Below are 27990 nucleotides of genomic sequence, written 5' to 3' on the forward strand. Positions count from 1 at the left end.
GGGAAACCTGTTGGTTCCTCCCATTTCCAAATCATCCCCTCCCATCTTCTCCCCACACCTATTATCAACTTTCTCTTTCAGGAGCTTCACCTCTCACCTGTATTTGGGCATAAATTTTTACTATGTCCTCCAGCACTAGTTACATGTCCCTCAAACTTATCCTTCACATTGTCCTTGGAATGATCTTTTTAAGCATGCCTTGTCCATACTGGTAAGTCTTTATATATCTGCCATCACTCAGAGGAAACATCCAAGCAATGTAACAGGCACACACTCTAATTCCATCCAGAGTGCATAATTTCTGTCCCCCAAGTCTTTGTGCCCTGGTTGTTCACCTACCCAAGGCTCACTGGGAAACTCCCATTCAACTCTTCTGGTTCAATTCAAGTACTTACGTCCTTGAAAACAAACTCTTCTCTGATTCTCTCAGCAATATTTAAGTGCTCCTTTTCCATGGTCCCAGATAATAGTAAATCTTGTTGTGTTTAATAATTTTCTTACTGGATTTCTTTTTTTTCTCTGCTAGACCATGAGTTTATTGAAGGTAAAACAATGGTCTGGTTGTTTTCCTGAAGAAGCTCATGGCATGGTTTACAGGCCCCCATGTGATCAGGACTCAGCATTCCTCCCCAGTCTTATCTGGGTACACTGTCCATCTTGCTTCACGATGGACAACTCCCAACTCCCACACCACACAGACCTCCATTCACCTCCAATCGACCATGTTCTCTCCCACGTCCAACCTCCCCAGATGGCCTTCTTTCCTGTTTGCAATGTCCTTGCTGTCCCGAAAATTCTGCCCACTGTCCAATTCTCAGCTAAATGTAACTTCTCCCAAGAACTTAACCTTAACTTCCAGACCAAGAGAGGTTTCATTCTTCCAAGACATCCTGTGCTTCTTTTTGCACCATTTTTCACTTATTACAATTTTGTTAGTGGGACTCTCGTACACCACACTCAGGTATAAAAGAGGTGTTATTACTTTAACTTCTAAGTAAAATTTAATCTGATTCTGAACTTCCCACTCACTGGAAAGGGGGAATTATGTTTTGGCAAGGCTGTTGGAGGCATCTGGAATGCTTAAGACTTGGAGTGAGGGCATCTAGACCCTAACCCATTGCAGCCTATGCTCATTACTGAGATTCTCACAGTCCCAGCTGGTGGTTCATTCAAAGACAGAGGCTCCAGTGCTTCATCCCAAGCTTTAGGGATGCATCAGGCTGAATGTCATGGAGCTCAGGGTTCTGTCTCCCTAGCGGCACTCTTTGGCCACTTTCCTCTGAGGTCCCAAGACTTCCCCAATGTGCCACTGTCCCCAGGACTGCAACTTTTGCTTCTAGCCCTCCCAGTTGCAATCTGACCCCTAATATCTGCAGGGGCCAGCCAGGAGTAGAACAGAGACTTATGTCTCAGACAGAATTCCCCTATGAAATAGCAAGTGGAGATAATTCCCAATCATCTCCACTTCCTATTTCATAGGGGAATTCTCACAAATAATAAGTGATGCATAAAACCAAGATAAAAAAAAATATGATCCTAATTCTATCAAAAAGAAAGAAAGAGCAATGTACAGAAATAGTCCTAGAAGAAAATATAACAAAATGTTAACAGTGTTTTTTTCTGAGTTACAGATCATTTTTATTTTATTTATGTACATAAATCACATTGATAATTATAAAAATGTTTTCAAAATTACTTTCTCCAAGTCTAAAGAAAAATTGCTCTTAATGCCAAAATTTTATGACAAAGTCCATGTTCACAGTTCTCAAATCCTTCCTAAGTTCATAAACGTTGATAATGAGTTTTTCTAATTATTAGATGATCATTTAAGTTCCATATTATCTGAGGATTTTGGATTCAATAAACATTTTAAAGCTCTTTCTTGCCTTTTTTATGAGCAACTAGAACATTACATAGAAATCACAATTTCAGTAAATTATTGGTATTAGTATGTGAAATCCCTATTGTCAGTAATTAGTATAGACACCACTGGTTGATGTTTTTGGGAGGATCTTATAAAAGAAACTCTAGGTAATGCTTGCATATAACTTCAGATAAGACCACTTCACAGATACCTTCACTGTTACCAAACAAAGTTAGCTCTTTATTAAAATAGCAACATAAATATTAATAAATTTATTCTTTATTAAAAGGAAGTCAGCATTCACAAAAACAAACCTCACAACACTATCCTAAATAACACCAGTCAAAAATAAAATAAAAACAGCAATTATAATCCATTCTTTTAAAATAGCAACAATTAAGAGACTACATACCAAAACTTTTGAGATGCAGTCAAAGCTGTTCTCACAGGTAAATTTATAGTCTTATGTGTCCTATTATTAAATAAGAAAGAAATAAAAATAAATGAACTAAGTCATCAATTGCAAAGAAAGATTCAAAAAACAAACTTAAGAAAAGAGTAAAGAAGGAATAAAGAGTAAAACTTACATTTGTGACATAAAAAATAGACAAAATAGGATTTATGAAATAGCTAGGTGGTGTTCTTTTAAAAGACTGGCAAGTCTAATAAAAGAAAGAAAAAAAATGCAACCAAAAAATTAGAAATGAGAAAGGAGCTATAACTATAAATATAGAGAAAAATATTCTTAATTATAAGATAATTATATGTAAAAGTTTGCTAATACATTTTTAAGTTCTATGAAAATGCATGATATTCTTTTAAAATATTATCTTTAAATTGATGTCCACAAATAGTAGTTAACCTTCTAGGCCAAAGTCATGGAAGAAAACTTTAATGTTTCCTGAAATTAATCCCCATTCACCTACCCTGAAAAAAAAACTTGGAGCCTAAACAATTAGTTCTTCCAAATCCTCAAAGATTAAACTATTCCTATACTCTATACTAATATAGAGCATAGAGCATGATTTTTTGATGCTGATAAAAATAGACTTAAAAAATGTAAAACTACCATCCAATCTTATTCACAAATATAAATGCAATTATCCTACATAAAATGTAAGAAGCTGAATTCAACATTATATTATGGACTCACCATAACAAAATAGAATGTCTTATGCAGAAATAATCCAACATTGAGAAATCTGTTAATATGATTTATTATAATAATAGGTCAAGGAAGTAAAACCATATAATCATATCTAGTTTCCCAGATATGTTTAATATAATCAACAACTTCCAATAAAATGCTTAGTATATGCGAACCAGGAAACTACTTCCTTAACCAGACGGAGACCTCTATTTTGGTCCAACAGCTAACATTAAAAGCTGGTGAAATATTAATGACATTCCTCAAAAGTCAGGAATAAGAGCAAAATTAATACCATCACTTATTTAATATATGAGGTATAAATATTGCAAAGGAAGAGAGAAAACTACCATTAGTTATACTTCAAATGATTGCCTACTTAGAAGAGAATCAACTAGAAGGATTAATGGAGGAGTTCAGAAAAGTTACCAAAAATCAATAGCTTGAGCCTACAAGGAGCAACCAGTTATAAAACATCATGAGAAAATGATCCCAACAAAGATACGTCAATATCTAATAATATAATTAACAAGAAATATGCAGGACCCACAAAATTACTGAGGAATATACAGGAAGCCTTCAACAACCTTGACACGTGACAAGTTCCTGAATGGGAAAATTAGTATTACAAAGATGGCAACATTGAAGCAATTCTAAACAAAATGCCAATAGAATTTCCTTTGGAATTTGACTGAAATATAACTAAAGTTTATCTGAAAGAATAAATGCACAAATATAGCTGAAAATATTTTGAAAAAGAAGAATAACGTTTGCCCCAGAGTAACGTTTGCCCCATTAAGAAGTTAATCACATTATAAGGCAAATTATAAAATGACAGTAATGGTTCAACATGGTTCAGGAATAGAGAAGGATGCCAACCAATCAAAAAATAATAAATCCAGAAAGCACTCCAAGTATATGTAAAAATTTAATATTTGGTAAAAGTGGTTTAAAACAGTGGAAGAGGGAGTTTTCAATAAATGATGATGCAACAACTAAATAAATATTTAGAGCCTTAATCACATCTATATCAAAAATAAATTCCATTTGGAGTAAAGATTTAAATCTTAAAAAATCAAAAGAAGAGAAAACACAAATATTTATATAATATTGAGATGGAGAAGACTTTTTTAAACATACCACCAAAAGCAGAAATCACCGAAGAGATTTATCTAAATGAAAAATGTAGTATTTCTACCTATCAAATACATCATGAATTAAATTTGTACATATGACATGGGGGAAAATGTCCGTAGCATACAGAACAGATGGTTGATGGTTTTAATATATAAAGAGCTCTTATAAATCAATAAAAAGTGAACTCCCAACAGAAAATTAGCAAATGTGTTTATTCATTCCTTCAACAGGTATTTATTGTGCATCTAATATGTGCCAAATATTGTGCTAGGGGCTAGAAATACAATGTTAAAGAATCTAGACATCCAGACACAGTCTCTTCCCTCATTTATTCCAGTATGAGAAACAGACACACACATGAAAAGTAAATAAACAAATAAATAAAGTTAAAAATTGAGATAAAGGATTGAGTAATGAAAAAAACAAAGAACTGAGATAGCAAATGGGAGAAGAGTGGTGAGGACTACTTTCAGTCAATGCTCTGGGCAGGCCTTTCTCAAGATCTATTGAAGCATTATAGAAAGGATAGCCAAGAAGAGCAGTTTAAGCAGAAATAACATTTACTAAGCCCCTGAGGTACAGAAAAGATCTCGGCATGTTGGAGGAACCAGTGTGGCTGCATCATAGTGAGCAATAAAGAGGTGAGCATGGATAGGGATGGAGAGATCGTACAGGACTGTGTAAGCCATGTAGGAGGGTTAGATGTTTATCTTATGAGCAACAATTTATCCAATTCCATTTATAGTCATTGTTGCCACTGTATCAAGAATGTACTGAAGTGGGTCATAAGGTCAAGAGTAGAAGCAGAGAGAGTAGGTAGGACTAGCCGTCACAGTAATCAAGTGAGAAAAAACATTCATCAGGATTAAGTGATAGCATTGACAATGGAATGAAGCAGATTAAAGGTATATTTTGGAGATAAAACTAATAGATTATGCTGGTCTATTTGATGTAAAAAAGGAGGTCATCAAAAGAATCAAGGATGACTCTTAGGTTTCTAGCTTGAACAAGTGGTAGGATGGGGGTGCTGTTCACTCTAATAGAGAAGGGGGGAAACAGGTTTGAGATAAGAATGAGAATTTAGATTTGGGACATGTTAAGTTTGAAAGATCCAACTTCTCCAAATGAAGATATTAAGCAAACAATTAGATATGTGAGTCTAGAACTTAAAGGTAAAGGTAGGGGAAAAAAATTGAAGCCCTTTAGCATACAGATGGTACTTAAATCCATGGAAACTGATAAGACTGTTATGGGGAAGAACACAGAAAAAAGGGGGGGGACCTGAGTGGACGTGAGAAACCTCAACTTCTCGAAGGTAGGCAGAAGGAGTGTAACACTGATCAGTGAAGGAGGAGAAAGACCAGGAGAGAACAGTGTCTTGGATAGGAGAGAACATTTAAAGAAGCAGACAGTGGTCAAGGTGAAGACAGAAAAGTGTCCTCTTGGACAGGGTAATATGAAAGTGACTGGTGACCTTAACAAGGACACTTTCCGTGCTGGTGGTGGTCCAGGGAGCCACATTATGGACTAAAAAGTAATTGGAAGATTAGAAAAAAATAAAGACAATATATAACTCCCTAGAGAAGTTTAGTTAGTTACAAAGGAGAGCTGAGAAATGGCTAACAGATGGGAAAGATGTGGTTTAGATGCGGGGGTGGAGGGGCACTGGAACATGTCTGCAGGCTGATGAGAATGGTCCATTTGAGAGCTTGATGACGCAGAAGAGAGAAAAGGGGAAATCTAAGGAGAAATGTCGTCAGGAAGGCGACAGGAGATGGTGTCCAGAGCATAAGAGGAGGAGCTAGTCTTCAAAACTTCCTCCTAGTCACCAAAAGGAAGGAGATGCTTACCAAGGTAGCTGGGTTGGGGGTGGGGCACGGGGCTCTGACAGTGGGAAGTTGAAGGAGTTTTTATGTAATATATTCTATTTTCCAAGGGAAATTTAAAGTAAACAGCCAGGAGGGGATCAGAAAAATATGAGGAGAGATGAAAAGATTTATCAATTTTTAGTGGGAAACTGAGACTCCCTAGGAATAATAGCACCAATTTGAGGTTGGAAATAATAAGTTGGAAGTGAAACTAATTGACCGTACTGTGTGATTTTCTTGAGCAAAATGTTCAGTTGTTCCAATCAAGCCCATGGAAAGCAAATGCTAAAGTTGATCCAGAATTGGGATTTTACCAGACAAGTGGAAGAAATTGAGGTTCAAGACTGCTGAGAGCACTGTGTTTCGAGGAGGATGATTAGAATGACAGACTGTGGCATCTAGGCTAGACAAGGAAGGAAGTGAATCTAAAACAGGGGCTGATAGTGGGGAAAATGAGGTTAATGAACTAGAAGTCAGTAAACAAGGGATCCAGAAGGATAGGAAAGCGGTGACTGGAGTGGAATGTCTGCTAAGGTGTTAGCTCGGGTCCATCTAGAAGCAGAACCAAGGCAGGGTTCGACTTGCAAGTTTTACTGAAGGAACATCAGTGAAGGAAAAGGGTAAGAAAACAGGGGCAGGGAGGGGAGGTCTTCACACCACAATGCAAGTGTGACACTATGAAAGGACAGGGGGCTTATGCGAGAAGAGCCTTAGACTGCATGCAGCACAGTTGGAAGAGAATTTCAGCCAGGCTGCGGAGGAGTCCCCAGGACAGTTGCTCGATAGAGGAGCCCGGCATGTCACGTGAACAGGCCATCACTAACACCCACACTGTCCTCAGTTAGGGGCTGGGAGCACCCCAGGAGAAGCATGGCGTCAGTGCAAAACTGAGCGGATCCCCTGGGGCGGCAGTCTAGAACTATGAGGGCGAGGACTGATCCGAAGGAAAGAAAATGGTCATTGGAGATGAAGTTACAAGGAGGAGACTGGATGTTGGAGCTCAAGTTCAACCACAGTTATGCATCACACACTCCAGATTGTGTTGATGACCCCGTAGTCACTAGGGATTTGTACACTAATTAAAACAATCTTCTGGCAGACCGGGGGGGGGGGGGGGCGGTGGTTGGGGAGGTAACCAGCTTGCTGATGATGAGGATTTGAGGCGAAGACGACTAAGGCGGTAGCTAGTATTTGAAGAACTTGGGAAAGAAACTGCCTAGGAAGTTGATAAATTACAAGGAGGCAAAGAGGATGCTACCGCCCAGTGGTAATTTTCTCAAAAAAGCCGGGGTTTTGGCAGGCAGGATGAGGAAGTAATGCTCCGAGAGCAGCATCGACTAGGAAGGAGGCCATCCTCCCGACCCGCCGGCCCTAAGGCACGCGGTCCTCCCGAGGGGCTGCGCGGGCAAGAGTCCTGCGGTGAACGAGGCTCGATGACAGCGCCGGGGGGGGGGGGTAGGGACGTGTGCAGACGGCTGAGCCCCCGGGGAGTTCGCGGCTGTCGGAGGGGACTTCCCGGAGCCCGGAGGGGCTGGAGGGCGGGCGGGGAGGAAGACGGGCCGCGGCGTGGGGCGCCTGAGGTACTCGGGCTGTGCGGAGCGCTGGCGTAGTCCCGCCGGTGGCCGGGCGGCGGCGCTCGCGGCGGCGCTCAGGGCGGCGCGGGCTTCCCGAGTCCGCGGGCGGCGTGCTGGCGCTCCCGGGCGGCGCCGCCGCGGAGCTTGGCGCGGCAGCTGGCTGCGGCCTGGCGCGTGGTGACGGCGCCCGCCGACGGGCAGCGGCTCCCCGGGGCGGCCGGGCGCAGGGCGGCGGCGCTGCGGGGCGACGGCTTCCCGAGGCTTCGGCCCGCACGGGCGGCAGCGGTCCCCATGGAGAAAGACAAAGACACGCCGGTTAGAAACGGGACTCGCGCGCCGGCTCCTCCCAGCTAATCCCGGAGCCGCGAACCCAAACTCCGCGCCGTGCCGCTTCCGCCCAACAGGTTGTCCCACCGTCACAGGAGAGAAACCTGTGTTGATCAGGGGAAGCCAGCACCCAGCTGAAGTCTCATCCAGGTTTTAGCAATGTAAGGAAATTTATCAGAACCCTTCTTTGACCCGCAATTCTAGTTTTAGAATTTACCCGTAAGGAATAATTATGAATACATACAAAATTTCCATAAGGGTGTTCAGTGCAGTATCTATAACAGAAGAAAACAGCAAAACAAAAAGCAACGAAAATTTTAAAAATTCAAGAAAAACTGGAAATATCCTATATCCAACAGTAAGATGTCGGTTTGATTACGGTCTTTTTCTTATAGTGGATATTAGCCTATTAAAATAATGATAGGAAATAATACCTAATCATATGGGAAAGTATGTATACTAGATGGAATGAAAAAAATCCGTTTTCATCCCCATTTGTACTGTGTGTGTAGGGGTGTATACGTATGTGTGTACGTACACACACACTACACCACAGATGTGTAAAATAATGGAGAGAAACACTCCAAAGTGTGACATGGTCATCTGCAGGTGATGAGGCCTCAGGTAATCTTGAGATATTTCCCAAGTTGTATACAATAAGCACATTTTATTTTTATAATAAAAAACACAAGTTAATTCAATAAAATTTTACTCCATTCTTATGTACCCATTCTAACTTTCTCCCAATTCAAATTTATGAAAATAATCATCTTATTTAGCAAACTGGTGGGCATCAGACCTTATTTTACTCTAGTAATCATTTCTACTTCAGACAGAAGGGGGAGGGGGTAGGATTTCTGGGCTTTTAACAAACCTAATTTGATTTATAATTGCCACAGAAAAAAACAATTATATTTTTGGAACAAATGTTTTTTATAATACCAGTGTTTTAACAATGTATTCAATAATTTTCTCTTTAACTTAAAAGAATTTAGGGGGAGCAAAACTAAAATGTTACAATGAACTGGAGTCTAAACATCTTTGTCTTCCAAGAGAACACATTTAAATTTTTAGCATTTGTTAATACTTAGGAAGTCTGTTTTGCCAAACCTTGTCCCAGGAAAATGCTTAAAAATCACAGAAAATTATACTGATATAATGTAGGGGTGGGATTCCAGGGCGTTGTTGTTAAATTTATAGAAAATACATTATAAGTTCCAATGAAAATACATTATAAGTTCCAACCTCACAGTTGTCAGGTTGATTTTACCTAATGATGAACAAATCCAAATTTAGATGTTCATTAGAATATTGCTTAAATATATGATGACCTAGTCATCCACACCATCCTACAAGTTTCCTTCTTTCTAAGGGACTGGACAAAATTATCATGTCTAGAGGCACACCTCTAGTAAATGTTTATCAGAAATAAAACTTACACAGAACAAATCCAAAGAGGCGAAAAGTTTGCGTTAACTAACCACTCCTGAACAAAAAGAAGGTTGTTTGAGCTTTTTATAAAGCATTCTCTCTTCAAAAACCTTGTTTTCCACCAAGTGAGTTATAAACAGGATTAAATACAGATAAAACAGAATAAAATAAAATAAAATAAAATAAAATAAAACTTATTTTGGGTGTTGTGGTCCAACTTTCATTAACCGTAGAGTGATTCAATTTGACATGTTTGAGTACCTATTTTCTCAGGCACTGTGCTTACACACTAAGACCGAAGAAGGTAACAGGGGGTTCCTACCTTTGAGAAGCTCTATCTAGAAAATTACCTTCAGATTATTAGGATAACTCAGAGCCTGGAGCTAATCTGAATCCCTAAATCACCCCTCAGTCCTGCTGAAGCTTTCTTTCTCACATTCTTTACATGAGCTTTCTAATTTTCTGTCATTCCTTTGCTCATCCATAGCATCCTATTGTCTCCACACTAGCTAAATTATTAGTTTCTAACCTTTCACGGGAGTCAAAGACCAGTCTGAGATTCTGATTAAAGATACAGACTTCTTTTCCAGAAACATGCACCCAAATGCATACACCCTATACTTTATTTCATTGCACTGGAAACTGATTTCCTGAACATAAGCAATATATAAAAACCAATATTTATAAATGACTATGCCTCCCTCACGTTGTTACTTTTCATAAAAGAAAAATGGTGGCTTCCTGAAGAAAATTACTTTAAAAAATTCTAACTGTTCAGTAGTAAATCTGAGTGAGTTTTGGCTTGTTGAGATGAAATTATAATACGGTCTTTGACATAGCAACACATACATCTTCTTCAATGATCAGCTGCAACTTTTTCTCCATGATAACAAGTAATGAAATCTTTGACTCACAAAGGTACGCAGAACCAAAGCAGAATTCCACAGAATGCTTTGTCAGATTGAGGCAGCCTCTGTACTGGGACACTAAATTCCTCCAAGACTTTCAAGCTAGAGTCAAGTGACACTATTTCCTCTGCTTTCACATTCAATTAAGGCCTCTTGAAAGGCAGCAGACTTCTGTCTAGTAGAGAAAAACAACATATTCTGTTCCTCTTTCTTAGTAATACCTCTTGGAAAGGTGGTGACAGCAGCTGTAACGAGACACAGTAACGTGTGGCTATCCTTCCCTCATCAAAGCAGGAAAGCCATGAAGTGTACCTGACATGACAGGCGCACATCCACCCTCAGAGTGATATCACTTTTTTTTTCTTCCATTTGAATATTAGAGAGATACAGAGAGAATTATTTTGAAAATGTTGACAGCCTTTCCAATTTCCAAAAAGTGTTTTAAAATGGAATTCTTTGATGACATCAGGGAGCACATGAAAACATGAAGCTTAGTGCACTGAGAGGCATCAGTAGTTTCAACCAGTTCTGTGCTGAACGACCACATTTTTCTAATCCTGAAGTAAGTGATATTTGACAGGAAGCACTGCCTCAATTCTCTCTCATGGACCACATTTTAAGAAATTTTGCACGAAACTACTTGGCTCTCCACTCCCCTAACATACACTACTATTGCTCACCTCTATGCTTTTATTCTTGGTATTTCACCCATCAAAAAATATTTTCTCCTTCCTTTCATCTATTCGAGCACTGCCCATCCCTTAAGACCCAGACCAAAGCCACTCCTGACAAGCTTTCCCTGAATATCTGTCTGAAATGATCTCTCCATTTTCTGAACTCCCACAAAAGCGGTTCTGAGACCACCAGCTTCAAAAATTCACCATAATCTGTATTTTTACAAATACTAGAAAGAGCTGTGGCAATGTCCCCACTGTTTTCCTAAATCTATTTTGCCACTCTTAAAATAACTGATCCCTGGATGGATGAAGAGCAGAAGGCTGACAGTGCTCATTATTGCTGGAGTAATCAACTATTTTTCCTTTCTATACTCCTTTACATACAAAAAGTTTTGCCAACTGTGTACTTGTCATACCTGCAATATCATTGTTGACTGGTGGTGATCATTCACCATCATCACACCTCTACCTCTGGGGTTTTCAATTATTGCCTCCCTGTAATTCTAAGAATCCCAAAGCTGTTACCATTTTCAAAATAACTTTACATGCTATGAGAAAGACTTAGGCAGAGCTTGAAATGAAAGTAAGCATGATTAGATGGAAAGGGCTATACCTGACATCATCTGTTCAAGTAAGACCTAAAATTCTATCTACTCTAGAGCTGAGCAGTAACTTGAAGATGATCTCTTTCAATAGATTCACATTGCAGATGGGAAACTGTAGGGAATGAGGTATTTTGGAGCAAAAAACTGAAATTTGAAAAGAATCAAAGTCTCAAAAACAAAATGGTAACACAATCATCCAGAGCAAAAAATGATTGTCCTTAATTAGTTCATGGATTCGATATTAAGGATAAATGAAATTAAGGAGTTAAAAGAATTAGAGAATAAAGAATGAAAATAACTCAAAATGTAAAAGATGAAATAGATCACTCATCTAAAGAAATGGCCCAAAAGACTGTCTTTGACAATACAAGTATCAAGGTGACCTGAACTCAACACTACTTATACTTATCAATATTAGTTATCATTTAATTACTGTATGCCAGGCACCGAGCTATTTTACAGATATGAATGCCATTTTATTAAACTCTAACGGGAAAAAATGTGTTAAAGGAGATCATCTATAGTAACTATGTAAGAAAAAAATAAAGAAATCAAAAGCTGGCCATCTGTCTGTAGCCTGGTCTAGTAAAAAGGATGCTCTGAGAATTGAAGAACATCTGGTCTGAGTGGCAAATATATTCCTTGGGAAAGATGAATGTATTATACTACCCGAACTTGCTGATTTTGGTCACTGAGAGCTGATTCAATGCTCTTCAAGCAATCTTCTGATTATAATTTAGTAGACTGTAGATTTGCCTATTTGGAGAACATACACTGAGCCCTAAAAATGAGAAGCCAGTATGCCTGATAGCCCTCATTGAAAATTTTAAAACTAGCATTGTGGAATTTGCACACCATATCTAGGAGGTTGGTTAGAATGACCCAGTTCTCTAGCACCCAGTCACCTTGCTAGATCAACCCGTAATTAAGGCCAGCCTTAGAAAGTAATGGCCACGTCAAAGTTACCTGTGAGGCCTGGCAGGGAGGCTAGCCTGCCTTCCTTGTCTTGTTCCCCATTTGCAAACTACAATGCCATGTGCCATGTGATTTCAAACACACATATACATATCCAAATGCAGTCAACACACACACACATAGACACACACACACACACACACGCACACCAGAACCAATTAGGAATGAAAATTATGGAAAAAGGAGGAAGAAAATACAGTGTTTTTCCAGGCTCCAGGGCACCACCTTGTGAATTTACAGCTTAATTTTTACAGCAGAGAAGGCTCAAGATTGGGTTTTTTTTTAATGGCACCAACAAGTGTTTGTTTCACTTGTTAAATTAGTCATTTATGCAAAAACAAAAAAAAATTCAAGTAGAGGTAGAATTAGAACATATAAACTTACACCATAGAATAAATATCAAAATATTTTCTGTGTCTCACGTAATACATGTTTACTTGAGTTTGTTTTCATTTGGGGTGCTCTGTCAGCTTTTGTTTTCTGAGAACATCTCCATAGGAGAGAGACCTATAAATATAGCAAGGTTCTAACCTGACTTATCAGTTTTTGACAAGACTAGTTCCCTTACACCAAGAATTCCGAAGTCAGAATGCAGTAAGAACCAGGAGAACCCTGTATTCAGGGTTGAGGACAACACACGTAAAAGCAGCACTAATGCCATAAGCCTCAAAGATATGATCTTATTTGTTCTACTACTGAATTTTAACTATTGTGAAAGTATTATAAAAATATACTTTTAGTATGATTAACTTTTTTCCGACCAGTAATGGATTTATAATTAATACTATTTTCAAACAGAATTACTCAGTAAATAGTGCATTGAGAAGTACTGCCGTCTTAAGGAGAATGCAGGATTACTGTCCATCTAAAGTAAAATTCAAATATAAATACTTAGCCTCTATAAATCCTATCATGGACATTCGGCATGGGACATATTTTTTTAATGGATTTGCCTTTGGTGATATAGTTTGGTCCAAAAGATCTAAAACTGTGTTCTTTAGGCCCCATTAATGTCTGAAAAATAAAGCCATAATTGCATTGATATATATATGTTAGCCAAAATAAAATGACCAAAATTAAAAATACATTTTTATGCAGATGATCACGAGGCATATTAAGAAGATTTAAAACACATAGTTACAATCTGGTTTGAGAAACAAATGAAAAATTGTGTCTGTTATTTGCATATGAGGTTGGAGATTTAAAAATTTAGATAATAGGGGAGCCTGGCTGTATCAGTCAGTAGAGCGTGTGACTCTTGATCTCAGGGTTTTGAGTTCAAGCCCCATGTTGGATATACAGATGACTTAAAAATAAAAATCTTAAAAAAATAGGTATTAAAAATTTAGAAAATAAAGATTTGTGGTTTGATATTTATAACATCATTGCTTTTCACTGGCACTGAAAAATTAAACATTTTTGTACATACCAAACAGATGTTACACAAGTCTAAAGGTAAATCATTTTCCTGAAAACTCTGCCTGTCATTTCTTTCTCAAATGGGAAAGTAGATACCCTAATCAGATATTTTAGGTTACTAGTAATAACTATTATATATTTCACTTACTTTTTTTACCTTCAACTTTATCATAAAATAAACCAATGTCCATGATCTCTTTCTGAAAGCAATGTGACATAGTACATTATGGTCACATGAGGAATGCAACATATACTAGAGACAGCGATTAATTTAACAATTTGTCCATTCACATGAACAAAAAAACTGGTTGTTTAAATGACAGACAATGTAGTAAAATGGAAGTTCATGGACCAAAAAATAAGAATATCTGGGTTCCACAAAATTCAGACATATGCCAAGTGGAAAAAAAAAGATACAGAAGAGTGTATACAAACATGCTACCATTTGCATCAAGGGGAATGTATACATTTCTATGTTTATCTACACATAGAACAGCTCTTGAAAACCCAAGAAACTAATAATTTGACTCTGGGGTAGAGAATGAGGGAAGAGAAAGATGGGATAGGAAGAAAACTTACCTTTCACAGAACACTTCATTGTACTGTTTTATTTTTTTACATGTATGTGTTATTACCTACTAAAATAATCTTTAAGAGATAGCTGGCCTCCATTCCTGACTTCTTCATTTACTACATGTGTGACCTGGTGCAATCACTTACCTCAACTTTCTCCAGTTTAAAATGAGGTTCTACTAAATCTCTAGAATCCCCATCAGCAATTCAATAGAATTATGGCTCAAAAGATGGTATATACAAAATGCCAGGTGGCTAAAAAAAAAATAGCTTAAGACTTTACTTTGCAGTTACTTATATAATGCAATATTATAATTATTTACACTTCTGTGTGTTCTGTTCCCATTAGGCTATAAGGCTATAAGGGCAGGGGGAAGAAGTACCACAGCAAGCAAATGAGTCTGGAAATAAAATTCGTGTTTGGCAATTCAACAGTATTTCTCTTCTTTGTTTCCGGTTAGTCCTCCTTTTTTATATATCTAAACTATTGCTTCTAAGATACAGAATTCCAGAATATATTTTGATAAATCAATACCTATTAAAAATAACTGTAAAGGGGCGCCTGGGTGGCTCAATGGGTTAAGCCTCTGCCTTCGGCTCAGGTCATGATCCCAGGGTCCTGGGATCCAGTCCCACATCGGGCTCTCTGCTCAGCGGGGAGCCTGCTTCCCCCTCTCTCTCTCTGCCTGACTCTCTGCCTACTTGTGATCTCTCTGTTATATAAATAAATAAAATCTTAAAAAAAAAACTGTAAAAAAGTATAGCTTTTGTGGCAGAGTTTAAAAAATGGATCCTGAGATAGGAAAAAAGGTGGAAAAATCACCCCCTAGTCCCATAAAATTAGCCCCAGGATCTCCTAAAATCATTCATAATCTCCACTAACACAAGATACTAACAGAACCAGAGTAGCCAAGTCAAGAGCAATAGGTGGTTTAGGCCAAAGGAAGACACGAAAGAGACCCTGAAAAGAAAGAAACCCAAACGGACATCTAGAGAACAGAGAATAGGAACACGCCCGATGATTCATTTATTCATGATGCTGTGGAGAAAGACTGTTGGGCCTCAAAGGGTTGAGAGTCTAATCACTGGGACACTCTAGTTAAATAATAATGCAATAATAACACAAAGGATGAGTGTGAAAAATTAGTGGTAAGGTAAATATTGTGAGTTCATCCAAGGAAGAGGTCACCATGGGTTGGAGCTATCAAGAACACAGTCATAAAAGAACTAGGATTTTGAAATCTGCAAGATAAGCAAAATGATGGTGATAGCATGGACAAAACAGTCAGCAAGGGAAGTCAGTGTTGGCAGAATGATGCATTTAGTTTTAGTCATAGTTTGATTTTAAATAGCAACTTTGCAAAACCTGTTAGAAATTAATTTCAAATATTGGGTTGCCAAATTTCCTTCAAGACTACTACACGGGAGAGATGCCATGCTAGTATTACACCAAAAGTGACTGAACAGGTTCCAGTACAAGAACAATATGCATCTAGATATAACTTTAAATAGGGTAGGGCTCTGAGGTATGAGAAAATCATACTTATACAGGATGTTTGGCAAACATCTTCCAGTATTTTCTTGCAAGTACCTAGCATCATTTCCCATCACAACCTTCATACCCAGGAGTCAGCTCCACCCAAGATACACAAAACCAGGAAATCAAGAGGTGCCAGTTTTACTTTTCCATTGATTAAGACTGTAAACTCGGTCTAGTTGATGTAATAAGAGTGCTGTGGATTTTACTACATGAAAAAGAATGTCAAAACAAAACAAAACAAAAACCACCCTCTATCTCCCAGTGATCTAGTAAAGCTAAAAGAATACTTAACTACTTATTAAATTTTGGCATAATACATACTATAAATTCAAGGTATTCATTATCTTTTGGATAAAAAAATCTGTGTGTGTTTTTGAAATATGATAAATCTTGTAAGAAATTTCTAAACAAAATTTCTAAAACGTTGGCACAGGGCATTAAAGAATATCAACAAATATAAAGAAGGTTATTAAACAAATGAAGTCCTCAATGCAGAAAATATATATTCTAAAATTCTGTTAAACTCTTCATTTTTGTTACAATCCTACACATGCCTAAATATACAAATTACCTTTATTCAATAATCACTTAATGATTTACTGAGGTGAGAATGGGTATATAGAAGCTTGCCAGGAAAAAAAAATCAATGTTTAAAAACAAATTTATTTTACAAAAAAAAATTAAAAAATAAAAAAAATAAATAAAAACAAATTTATTTAGAAGAGAAGATCTGAAACAACTATTAGTTAAAAGTTTATGAGTTAAAATAATTCTATGCTACAGCAATGTGCCTTGTCTTATTTTGACATGAATATTAGGTTTATGCTAATGTCTATTATTAAAGTTCAAATAATAAGAAAAAGAAATTGTTTTCAAAGCATTAGAACAGAAAACTTTAAAAGTTTCTTTTCTCATTTAACTACAGATTATACGACTATAATATAGCTGTCCTCTTCCAGTTCAAGTCTGTCAGCATTTCTGTTACTGACTTCAGTTTTTAAGGGTCATAACTCATCCATAAAATTCACTCTATTAAAACTTGACAAAGATAGTCTCCCAGGAATTCTTCCCTTTAAAGGCAGATTTTAAAAGTTAATCAAAAGCTGGATAGCTCAAATGGTATACAGACCTATGCTTTCAGTATTAAGTCACTGATTTCAATCCCAAGCAGGGTTGACTTCTTAAAACTCATTTTGCATACCGTACTCCTCAGTATCCATTGTCCTGGGCAGGGTAAACAGGCTGCTTCATGTCAGTTCTGAGGGCACAAAAACCTCCACCTGTGGAGAGCTCTAGTGGCAATCTAAATGGCAAGGTCTAAAGTTTCATCGTTAGGTTCTCCCTTCAGAAAGAAAATGAAAAGAAATTGGGAGAAACCAGTGAGGGCCACAGGAACATATATAACAATGCAGGACCTAGTTTTTAACTGTTATCTTAAATATTCACCCATGCAGAAAATGCAGCTTAGCAAAGTAAAACTAATATACTTCAATCATCTGGTCAGTGTTTAAGAGCACATTTTTCCCCTTAGAATCTGGCTATGGATACTAAATTAAGCCTATCCTAAGGATTATGTCGGACACTATTGGTTTGGTGAGATGGCTTCCTCCTAGTTTTCAGAAATAGTTTCTGCCTTGATCAGAAGCACAGGAACTAGGGACACCTGGGTGGCAGTCAGTTAAGAATCTGACTCTTGAGAGACAAACCATAAAAGACTCAATCTCAAGAAACAGACTGAGGGTTGCGGGGGGGAGGGGGGACGAGAGAGGGTGGTGCAGAAATGGACATTGGGGAGGGTATGGGCTATGATGAGTGCTGTGAAATGTGTAAACCTGACGATTCACAGACCTGTACCCCTGGGGATAAAAATACATTATATGTTTATTAAAATAAAAAAATTAAAAAAAAAAAAAGAATCTGATCTTGATTTTGGCTTAGATCATAATATCAGGGTTGTAAGACTGAGCCCCGCATTAGGTTGTGCTGGGCATAGAGCCTGCTTAAGATTCTCTCTCTCCTTCTGCCCCTCCCTGTAACCCTTTTCTCTCTCCCCATCTCTTAAAAAAAAAAAAAAAAAAAAAGGCAGGCGGGCGGGCGGGCTAAATCACAAACAAATCCGGGACGTGTCCAAGGTATAGGACTCAACAAACAGCTCTTATTCTGTCTAAGAACACTAGTGGTTTTATTTTTTTTAAATAAGGTATTTACTTTCTAAAGTTAATCTTTTAAAATAGGTCTTACAAATTTTTGTAAAGCCTTCTAAATAAAACACAGGTTAGTTCACATTGCCTAACAGTATTAGAATTTAATTATCCAGCACTTCTTAGGGTAGTATGAAATATATGTTACATTACAGACTGTACACACGGCAGCAGTAAGTAGTACTGGGTGGGGCAGATGGAGAATCAGTGCTAGCCAAACATCATTTCCCCAAAGCAAAACTGAAATAGAAAGGCATCATCCCAAATTACACAATAAACCAGAAGAATGTGAATAGTATGACATGCTGACTCTATTTATTCTTCTTCATAACCTCTTCAAAACCTAAGGCTGAAAATACATACACACTAATGACTCATAAATCTCAAGCCCCTGGATAAGCTCTCTCTTGACCTCTAGTCTGTATCTCCCGGTCCTACTAAGCATCTCCAATGAGATGTTCCAACAGCACCTCAAACTCAACACATCTCAACTTTAATTCAACATTTCCCACCAGAAAAGTGCTGCTCCTCTTGCGTTCCCTACCTTGAGGAATGGTCTAACCCACCTGCTCAACCAAAATTCCCAAACCTGGCAATCATATTCAATTCCTTATCATCTCCATGGGCTGGAAAATTACACTTTCGAAATAATTATAGTTAGTATCCATATCTGTCTCTACAGTTTCACTGCCTTACCTAAATGTAGGCCCTTATCACTTCCTACTTAGATTTCTGAAACTGGCTTCTATTTGATTTCCCCAGCACAAATCTTACTCTCCACCCCAATTCAATCTCCTCAATGCTACCATATACCCCTGCTTCAAATTCTTCAACAGCTACCCCTAATCTTCAAAATATGATTCAAACTACTTAGTTGGTACATAAGATCTCTCTTGATTTGGCCATCACTTTATCTCACATTCCTTCCCTCGATCTACATGTGGCCTCGTGTTTCTGTACCCACATGGAAGTTCTTTCTACCTAACTCTTTCAAAACTCAATTCAAGAATGAATTTAGGAATTATGAAAAGCTTTCCCCTACCCTTCAGTGTGCTTTGATATTCCATTTGTGTGTATCCTTATAATACATTCTTCTTCTATGATACGTGAGAGAAGGAACTGTCTCTTATCTCTGTAACCCTAGCACCTAACTCAGTATCTCACACAGGCAGGAGCTCGATATGCCTACTGAATAGATGAAGCTAGTCAACCTAAAAACAGTGAAATCTGAAGAATATGCATCAAATTCTTTGATTTTTGATACCTGAGCAAGTTTCACTGAGGCAAAAAATTTTAATTTTCTTATTATTACTGATCTATCCCTAGATATTTTTTTAAAGGATTTTATTTATTTATTTGGCAGAGAGAGAGAGATCACAAGTAGGCAGAGAGACAGGCAGAGAGAACAGAAGGGAAACAGACTCCCTGCCTAGCAGAGAGTCCAACGCAGGGCTCGATCCCAGGACCCTGGGATCATGACCTGAGCCGAAGGCAGAGGCTTTAACCCACTGAGCCACCCAGGCGCCCCTATCCCTAGATATTTTTAAACTATTTATTTTAGCTTCTATTCAACAAAGTTTGTTAAATTGAAATCTTCAATCTTTAAAAGGCAAGTAAATACCTCATTTAAATACAACTAATTCTATAAGTAATAAACACTTTAATTAATATGTGGTGTTAAGGCTTGCATCACTCAAGAAGCTAAAAAGGAATCTGGGTTAACTTGACCTAGCAAATAACCAGTTTGCCTGCATGTCTGGGGCACCACCTATCATCAATAATAGGTAAAAAAAAATCTAGCTGCCACCACCCAGTAGCCCCCAAACCAACTGCAGTCACACCAGCATTAGTGTGAGTATGGGGTAATGTAATTGTTGACTCCCATTCTCGTGGAAATAAATGCAAAAGACAGAAGGGAGAAGCCCATTACTATTACAGAAAAGCCAGAACTACAGACCAAGGTCTGTGTGAATGTACAAAGAGTCTAGGACCTGTAACTTTTTTGCTTTTGCTATCTCCTATTTGCCTATACTGATAAGCTACCATCCACCCACTCATTCAACAAATATTTTCAAAGCATTACTATGTCCCAAGCACTGTGCTAGGCACAGGGTCTACATAACTCCCCTAGTCTCTTACATAAATCTCTCCAGCAGAAAGACAGACATTAAACAAATCAATGCACAAATATAAACATAATTACAAACTGTATTAGATGACAAGAAGGAAAGGAATATGAAACAGAACTACAAGGAAGACATATTTAGGCTGTCTTTATTCAGAAGTGACAATTAAGCCAAGACCTGAGAACAAGTCAGTCAAGTGATAGACAGTAACAGCAGATCTGTTTTTTAGGAAGATAGTTTTGACAGCAGCATGGAAGACAGATTAGAGAGGAGGTCAGTTACAGGACTAATGCAATAGTGTAGGTACAAGATAAGAGTCCAAATTAAACTACTAAATATGGAGATGGCAAGGAAGAGCCAAATGTAAAAAAACATTCAAAGGCAGGATGGACAGGCACTGATCACTGACTAGGTGAAGAATATAAGAGAAGGAAAAAAAAAAAGTCAAGGCATTTCCTAGGATTCTAATTAGTCTAGGCAACTGGGTGGGTACGAGTATAAATAACTGAGACAGGGAACACATAAAGAAGGTACAAGTTTAAAGTGAAGATAATAAGTTCAGTTTACTGAGTTTTTGTTGCATTTAAGGTGCTGGAGAAACATCCATACAGAGATGTCTGACTTGCAACTTTTTTTTTTTTTAAGATTTTATTTATTTGATAGAGAGATAGAGAGCACAAGTAGGCAGAGCAGCAGGCAGAGGGAGAGGGAGAAGCAGGCTCTCTGTGTAAGGACCCAATATCTGCTGAGCAGAGAGCCCGATGTGGGACTCGATCCCAGGACCCTAGGATCATGACCTGAGCTGAAGGCAGCTGCTTAACTGACTGAGCTACCCAGGCGCCCTGACTTGCAACTTTGAAAACAAATGGGATTGTAATCAGAATAGCCAGGCTAGAAAACAGGTCTGGGGTCATCTTCACGGAAGTGATAACTGATGCACTGGAAGAGAAGGAATCACTGAGGCAGTGTAAAAAAAAAAAAGAAAAAGAGACTAAGGAAACTTCGATTCGTATTTAAAGGCCTAGGAGCAAAGGCCAGTGGCAAGAGAAAAAGGATGAGAGTTCACAGGAGCATCAGTTCAATACATATTTATCAACATCCACCATGTTCTAGGTCCTATGATGGATGCCAGGGTCATAAAGAAAAGATAGAAGCCCTACCCTTAAGATGCTTATAGCCTAAGGAAAAGCCACAAATAGATCATTTCAATTTAGTTATTCATGGGGCACTATAGAAACATAGGGGGAAACCTAGCCAAACCAAGAAGTCAGGAAATACTCACTAAAGGAAATAGTGTCTGATCTAAAGCTTCAAGATTAAGTAAAATCATGCAAAGAAAGTTGGTAAGGGCAAACCAGATGATATCAAGAGAACATTCTAAACTTTTGGAATGCTAAGCAGGATAATGGATATAGAAAAGAACTGGAAGAAGCTGAGAGGCTAAGATGATTTAAACTGGAAAAAGTTATTCTTGGAAGAAAATAAGATGGGAAATGTGGAAAAGGGTTTTTTGGGTAGAAACTTTATGGAAGGTTTTGGGGGGAATGTTACAGAAAACACTGGAGGAAGCTGCCAGGTTGTACAAGGATTTGGGAAGAGAGATGGGTAAAATAACTTGTATGAAGTTCACTAGGCTTTATGCAATTGTACCTTTTTATCTCCTTAGAAAATTTCTATAAAATAGTAAACAGGTTCATTATTTTCCACAGAATCTTGGGCCTGTCTGTTTTTTTTGGATGCAATACCATGCTGAGATTAGCCCAAGGTAACCCAGTTACAAGTGACCAAAAAATCTGGGAAAAGTAAATTTGTAAGCATTATTGGCCAAGAAGAGGTCAAGCATGATGAAAAGCAAGAAGCCATTAGACTTAGCATTTATGGTGCCATCAATGCCCTTCAAGTAAACTTTTTTTAAAAAAGATTTTATTTATTTATTTGACAGAGATCACAAGTAGGCAGACAGGCAGGCAGAGAAAGAGGAGGAAGCAGGCTCCCTGCTGAGTAGAGAGCCTGATGTGGGCTCCATCCCAGGACCCTGAGATCACAACCTGAGCCAAAGGCAGAGGCTTTAACCCACTGAACCACCCAGGCGCCCACTTTCAAGTAAACTTTTAACAGAAATGTAGGGGTGGAAAAAAATGCCAATGGTTCATAAATGAAGGGTAGAGGCATGATACCAAATCGTTCGTTCATTGAACAAATATTTATTGAATGCCTATTGGGTAGCAGGAAACATCCTAGGCCCTGAGGAATCAGTGGTGATCAAGACACAGATCTAAGAGCTTTACAGTCTAAAGGAAAAGGAAGACAAGGAACTGGACAGTTACAGTGAAATCAGTGTTAACACAGAGCAGTAAGAAAGCACATGGAAGCTTGACAGTGAAAAGGAGGAGGAACAGATGGCAGTAACTAGACTGAATAGTATGGAGGCAAACTTTACTTTCTGGATGAAAGGAATTTGAGCATGTCTGTGAGTTGAAGGGAAGAAGCTTGTGGAAAGGAAGAAGATGGGGAGAGGGAAAGAGAGGAGGGTTGCTGGAGGAAGGTCTTGGGACAAAAGATTGAAGGTATAAGTGTTAGATCTGGAAAAGAAGAGCACTTCTTTCCGCAAAGAATCAAAGCAGGAAGAGAAGACAAAAAATAATTGTGATGCGGAAGGGGAACATAAAGAAATGTCCTCTATCTTTTGCCATGATACTGGCTAAGGTACTTCTTACTAAGGAAGCAAAAACACACTTGGGGGCTTTAAGGATGGTGCAAAAGTTTTAAAGTAGGCAATGTGAGAAATAGATAAATGAAACAACTGATCAATTCCAATTCCGAAGATTACACGAAGGACAGAAGGAGCAATCAAAAATTAGTTGCCTGCTTTTTGTTTGGATCAGGGAGTGGGACAGAAGGGAAATGTGAGCTGCACTTCAAAGAATTCAATAGGCATGAATTAAACAAAAGTGAACCTTTAAAGGAATTATCTAAAAAATCACTAAATGTACACCCATACAGTGTGCAATTGATTATGGATTACTTACAGTGTACACAGTCAATACAGCACTCTCATGAGTTTTCATCTGTCACCATTACTGAGCAGCAATGGCAGAAGCTAAGAGGCTCACACAAAGAAGGAAAACAGAAGCCATCAGTAACAGAAACAAAGAGGAACTCACGGGTAGAGAAACTATATAGATCCAAAGATGAGGTAAAGGTAAGAAAAGTTTAAAATGAAAGCTATATTGTGGACTAATGATAAACCAGAAGATAACTGATGTCATGTTCCTGCCTCCCCCCTTTCCTTCCTTCAACGTTCTCTTAGCACCTGCTTTATGCCAGGTACACTGTGAGACACTGGTGATACAGAGAGAAGACATAATTCTTGCTTATAAACTCAGAGTATATTCATGTACTCACAGCAAATGCTTACAACAAAAGAATAAAACCGAAAGCTGCTTTGAGTTTTGCTACTGAAACTATACATGCTTCTGTAAGACATTAACCACAAAGCAAAATTATATGAAAAGTTCAACAAATTCTTCAACAATCAGCAAAAAGTGCTATCAGAAATGGCAGCAGATTAAAGACCCATAAAATAATACGTTCTAACTTAATAAACTACTGTGTATCTTGGCTTTATCACAGATGTTACATCTGACTTTTCATTAAACGGTTGGATTAATGCCAACAAAAAGGCAACGAACTGCAAATGGCAAAGCAAGATAACCAGAAACTAAGTGCAAGAAAGTATTTCAGCAGCAAATTGATAACAACTTTAGTGATTATTACAACAGTAATAATGCACATTTACTGAGCTCTTACTTGAGCCAGGCATATAATATATCACTAAATTTGTGTAAATTCCCACAAAAACCCTACCTATAAGGTAGTCTCTAATAAATCATTTTACATACCAGAAAACTAAAGCTTAGAAAGAGTACGTAACTAGTAAGTTAAGGAGCCAGACTTGAACACAGGTTTGCATGTTTCTTAAAAATCCATGCTTTAATCACTGTATGATTCCATTTCCCCAAAAGAATGGAATAGTGTCAGGCACATGATGGACACTCAACAGTATGTGTCACTGAAGGAATGAATGAAAGGATGTAAAGCAGCTATTGCAAAGTGAACCCAAATATGGAAAATACAAGTAGAAAAGCAGAAGCAATGCATTAAAGATTCACTCAATCACCAGCTCAAACTCTACAGCATAATTGGAGGTGTCTGGTAAGCAGCCGCAATTGACAGAATGGCCTAATATGCTGTTACAGGAGATGTAATGGTTCTTTCTGAGTGGAAACTTCAGGCTATGAATCTGCAAAGCCAAAGATGGAAACACCGCAAGTCAGTTCAGAAAATCAACTGCAGACGCTGACCAGAAAACTTTCCCACATTTTCCCAGTATGGAAAGGACTGGTGCTGTACGACAGAAGAGTTAACCCCCCAGGTTACCTTTAATTTTATCATCTTTCTGGGTTTGGGGTGGGTATTGTTTTCCCCCCAGAGCAAAATATATTCACACCATGAATCTGGTACCTATAAACTCCGACTTTTTTTCTTACTTGTAGTAAAATTAACATACAGTGTTCTATTAGTTTCAGGTGTATAACAGATTCAATTCTATATATTATGCAGGACTCATCATGGTAGGTGCACTAACCCTTTATCCTAATTATATCACCATTAAAATAGAAGAAAATCATGTGTACTGGAAAGATGATTACCATTCTAGGACTATCCAGATCCTTTCTCTAAAAGATTCCTACCCAGATGCCTTTTATTGAGTCCAGGGACATGTTTTATGTCACTGACATGCCACCAAGATCACCAATGACAAGAGCCACAGAGAGCGCATATCCCAAGAGCACCCAATCTGTGAAGAGTGACTTACAGCCAGCAACCTATAGAGGCCTGGCATCGAACATTTGCCCAACAAGAAATGTACCTAACACAACCAATCAGATCTTCTCTTACAGGAGTCAGTCTGAACGCAAGCTATACAGAGGGAAAGCTAGCTGAAAGACAGAAAAGGCAGGCAGCAGAAGTAATGAGGGAGTTACAACCACATTGACAAGATACAGAATGAGGTAATTAGTTTAAAAATAAAAAGTAAAAGTAGAATCTTGCAAAGGACTAATAGCAGCAGAGAAGTAATACTTCTGCTCCTAAGAGGACCGCACCCAGTCACTAGAGTTGCACTGATTTTTTTCTCCAGTTTCTATTAAGACCTAGTTGAAAGCTATATGGTGAAGCCAGTTTGTATATAATGTCTGGCCACTACAATCTCCCTTATTTTCCACATAAAGCTATCTAATAAACTTCTCATCACTAGCTACAGACCAAGTAAAACTCTGTCTTGCTTGCAACCAAAAAAAAAAAAAAAAAAAAAAAGTGGTACAATATTTTTATATATGAGTGCACATGCTCTCACACACCTGCAGTTAGATGACAAGGCAAACTGGGTGGTGGGTAGTAATACAAGCATTATGGGTCTTATTTCCATCTTGTAGCATCTGGGATTTGAAGACACTGTTACTTAGCTCTAGTTAGCTGTTTTAGGGAAAAAAAGGGGGGGCCTTCAAAGAAGCATCTTCAACCCTAAAATTTAACAATTCCTATCATTACAATTGTGCACTTAGAGATTAAGAAGAGATTCAGGGAAGTTACAGGAAACAAAACCATCTCTTCCTCTTGTGCAGGCAATAATCTGTTTATATCTGAATTTTATTGCAAATAAGTGATTTTGTTCTCTTGGATTACAAGAAAACAATACCTGACTACTCAAGATGGCCAAGCAAAGAAAGGACAAATTGGAAAACCATGAAAATGTTTTGAAAAAAGTTTAAGTTGAGGACATACTGAAAATTACTCATAAACTGTGTTCTTGCCTATCTTTATGATAGTCCCATTAGCCTATCTTAACACCCCGAAGCCTGTCCATTCACACAGAGGAGAATGAAGCTCAGAAAAGTCTCAACCATCTACAAATGCCCAATGAATTCCAAGGAATTCCAAAAATATCTAATGATCAAAAGGCTTGAAAATGACAAAGCCACTCTCCTAAAGAAGCTTGTACAAAACACCCCTAACAACTTATATGTCAAAAATTCAAGAAAACTACATAAAAATCCTTTCCCTAAAAGTATAATTTTTTTCATATAATCCAATCACATTTGCGCACACAGTATTTTCCTAGTCTTCACTATTTTTTTCTTAGAAAAGTATTCCTTGCTTTTCCTTTCTCTCCAAAATAAAAGCTACCAGTCACAACTAACAGATATTTTGGGGTTCAGATCTACCAAAGCACCAATCTATGCAAGAATCTCAGCTTCTTTAAAAAATACTTTTGCACAGCTTAGAAAGAAAAGCTAACTAAAAGCCACAGTTCCATTTCTCAGAGCTAATCCCACAGATAGAAGAGATTAAAAACCAATATTCAAAACCTGAGTTGTAATAACAGTTCCATGCACTTGGGGTTCATTTTGGTGTAATAACTTTTCCTCTCAATATAACATCATTACACACTCTCCTATTGAAAGTTTTATGAGATTATATAAAGCAGGGACACCTACATAGATTATATAAAGCAGGACACATATATAGGGCGCAATTTATTATTGCTCAAGCATTCAGGGTGAGGGTTTTTATTTATTTTGGTTTGGCTATTTTTTCAAGCATATCATTCTATTCCTTAAACATTACAGTGTTTGTGTGTGATAGGAATATGGTCCCAGCACCTGACACAAGTATTTGAGTATCAAAATCACTAAAAGCCACACAACACAGGTGTTGGAACCCCAGCACTTGTTCAGAGTATGAAGGTTCATCCAAACTTATGGACAAAGGTTCTCTGATGTTGCTAATTATACAAGTCCCTAAATACTAAAATTTTAATTATCTTATTGTTAAAAAAGCAAGATCGAGAACAGGCAGGTGTGTGGGTAAACCCTCTCAGCAGATAATCTAACAGTACTTGGGCCTTAGTTGAAATTTTAAGTACTGCCACTAATGACTACCAGTGGCAAGACTCTTGAAAAAGTACCATTTCTTCTTATCTCTTCATGACACATTTACCAACGAAATTCCTGACCTGGCCCAAATCGTGCTTTCCTGAAGAATCCCCAGCTCCATAATTGAAGCTTTCTTTCAAATAGTACTGCACATATATTTTTGTTTTCCAGAAACATTTCAGCTGTGTTACTCAGTTAAAATTTGTTCCATGTCAATATTCTGCACATGACCAAAAATAAAATATTTGTGATAGGGCGATACAAATGAGAATTTTAAGACAGAGCGGTTATTCTGGGGAGTAACATAAAAATAAAGCCTAACTTAAAATGAATGTGCTTACAACCACCTGCTATCTTTTTCAAGACAAATGAAAAATCTGAGTAAGAATGGTAAACTAGTAATATCTGATCAGAAAATTGACAGCAAATAGTAATACAGTTAAGTGTCTTCATTGTCCCAATTAAATACAAAGCAGCAGTTAAAATCTGACATGCAGAAATAAAGTTCTCTCTTCTAAAGCACCCTTTCGATCTAAACTGAGTGGTAATTTAAAAAATTACACATTTTAAAATGCCATGAAAATCAGTTACAGTAACCATATCTAACATTTATTGTAACA

General features: G+C 37.8%; 1 protein-coding gene across 1 annotated transcript in view; it reads right to left on the minus strand.

The window, feature by feature from the left end:
• Positions 1–7627: 7627 nt before the first annotated feature.
• Positions 7628–27990, minus strand: part of ZNF800 (zinc finger protein 800) — a 46841-nt gene continuing 26478 nt past the window's right edge. Inside the window, exon 6 of the mRNA XM_080819054.1 lies at positions 7628–7851. Within this exon, the coding sequence (XP_080675180.1) occupies positions 7665–7851 (187 nt within the window). The 3' untranslated portion in view covers positions 7628–7664. The remainder of the gene's footprint in view (positions 7852–27990) is intronic.

This window comes from Martes martes (genome assembly GCF_963455335.1).
Source record: "Martes martes genome assembly, chromosome: 11".
NCBI classification, from domain to species: Eukaryota; Metazoa; Chordata; class Mammalia; order Carnivora; family Mustelidae; genus Martes; species Martes martes.